The 1,742-nt window shown below is 44.6% G+C and overlaps 1 protein-coding gene across 1 annotated transcript in view; it reads left to right on the top strand.

Moving 5' to 3' along the window:
- AKAP14 (A kinase (PRKA) anchor protein 14) overlaps nucleotides 1-1,742 on the top strand; it is a 24,447-nt gene that overhangs the window by 17,039 nt on the left and 5,666 nt on the right. The window contains exon 4 of the mRNA XM_005859462.2: nucleotides 618-797. Coding sequence (XP_005859524.1) covers nucleotides 618-797 — 180 coding nt within the window. The remainder of the gene's footprint in view (nucleotides 1-617; nucleotides 798-1,742) is intronic.

Below are 1,742 nucleotides of genomic sequence, written 5' to 3'. Positions count from 1 at the left end.
GCTGCCCCCTCCCTCTGCCTGCTGGCACCTGCCTTGGCTGTCCTGGTGCCGTCCGCTTGCAGGCCCTGCCCACCAGTCATTCTGCCAATTAGTTGATTTGCATATTAGGCTTTTATTATATAGGATACTGCCTATGGCTGCAATGAAGTGAGTCTGACTTTCAAAAACAATTTGCGAAATCAGCCTCATTACTTTCTAGTCACACTTTTAGGTCTCCCTGAGTAAAGTGAGCAGATCACATGTTCTAGTCACTCTCTTATTATTTTCCAATGAACAAAACTTGCCTCCCAAGTAAGGGTCTGGAAGAAAGTGAGTGTGTACGTATAGGCAGTTTGTATGTACACATCAACATCTGAGCATGTGAATCTACAGTCCAAAGGCCGGTCTCAAGTGATCTTTGCATTAGTAACTCATTTCATTTCAGCTCCACCTTTTCTCTCCTTCACTTGTGGAGATAATGGGAAGTTGACTAGTTTGAATCCCAATCAAAAGTGTTAGGAATGGACTCCAGAAGCAGGGCTGTAACCCCTACTCTTGTGCGCTGCCTTTATCTAGAGGCCTTGAGCAGAAGTCTGCTTGTCTTTTTCTGTGTGCTCTTTCTTTTTTCTATGAAACAGAGTTGGGAGTATGAAGACCGTTGGGTTCACTACACAAAGTTGGTAGAGAGGAGAGACCTGGGTCACAGCTTCCACTACATCTACTCTGTACGCTGGAGTGTCCCAACTTCTCAGATACCCACGGCATACAGCTCTGCCTTTGCCTTCTTCACCGTCAAGTTCAACAAAAACAAACCTCCGGTAAGCTCTTCCCTTTATGCCCTGCTCCCTTTAGTGAGACTTCAATGAAAATGGAGACTTCTCTTGTCAAGGTCATTGATGACCCCTTCTTTGTAAAACTTAATAGTCATATTTCTGTTCTCATTCTGCTTGGCCCATCTACAGCACTTGCCATAGCTGATCACTCCCTCCTTCATGAAACAAACATTCCATTTGGCTTCTAGACCAACATACTCTTCTGGTTTTGAGGCATTTGGTCACTGAAATGAGTGACTAATGACTAATGCCTCACTGACCATTCCTTTTCAGTCTCTACCAGTTTCTCCTCTCACCAATCTTCATATTAGAACATCCCAAAACTTAGGCCTTGGACCTCTTCTCTATACTCACTGCCTTGATGATCTTATCAGTCTCCTGGCTGTAAATGGGTCACCTCTAGCTTATGATTCCCAAATTTATGTCTCCAGCCCAGACTTCTGCCACTTGGATGTTTAAGAAACATCTTACTTATTGTAACCAGAATTGAACTTACATTTTTCCTTCCAAACCTTATCTGCAATTTTCCTCATCTCAGTTGATGCCAAAATCCTTGGCATCATCCTTAACTATCTCAGACCCCTTATCCAATCCATTAGGAAATTGTTGGCCCTACCTTCAAAAACAGGTATTTTTTTGTTGTTCTTTAAACTTCCCCAACATTTAATTATAACAACAGCTACAAAGTCGACCAGGCTGCCAACAATGTACTGTCTCTTTTAAGGGGATTCCTGGGGCCAGTTCAGTTTATATAAAGAAATTCCTGAATCCAGGGAGCAACAGTGATTGGGAAACAGCGCGCGCAGGAAGGGAAGCACTTGCACCTGGAGGGACAGGTCATGGGCTCCAGGGTGGAGCTGTCCCAGTGGTCACTGCGCTGACTCAGTACCAATGTCTAGCGCACATGGGCGGTGCTGGGCTCCTGCTCAG

Source organism: Myotis brandtii, unplaced genomic scaffold (assembly GCF_000412655.1).
Source record: "Myotis brandtii unplaced genomic scaffold, ASM41265v1 scaffold126, whole genome shotgun sequence".
Lineage (NCBI taxonomy): Eukaryota > Metazoa > Chordata > Mammalia > Chiroptera > Vespertilionidae > Myotis > Myotis brandtii.
Note: the sequence above shows the minus strand (reverse complement) of the source record. Positions and strands in the feature narration are given on the sequence as shown.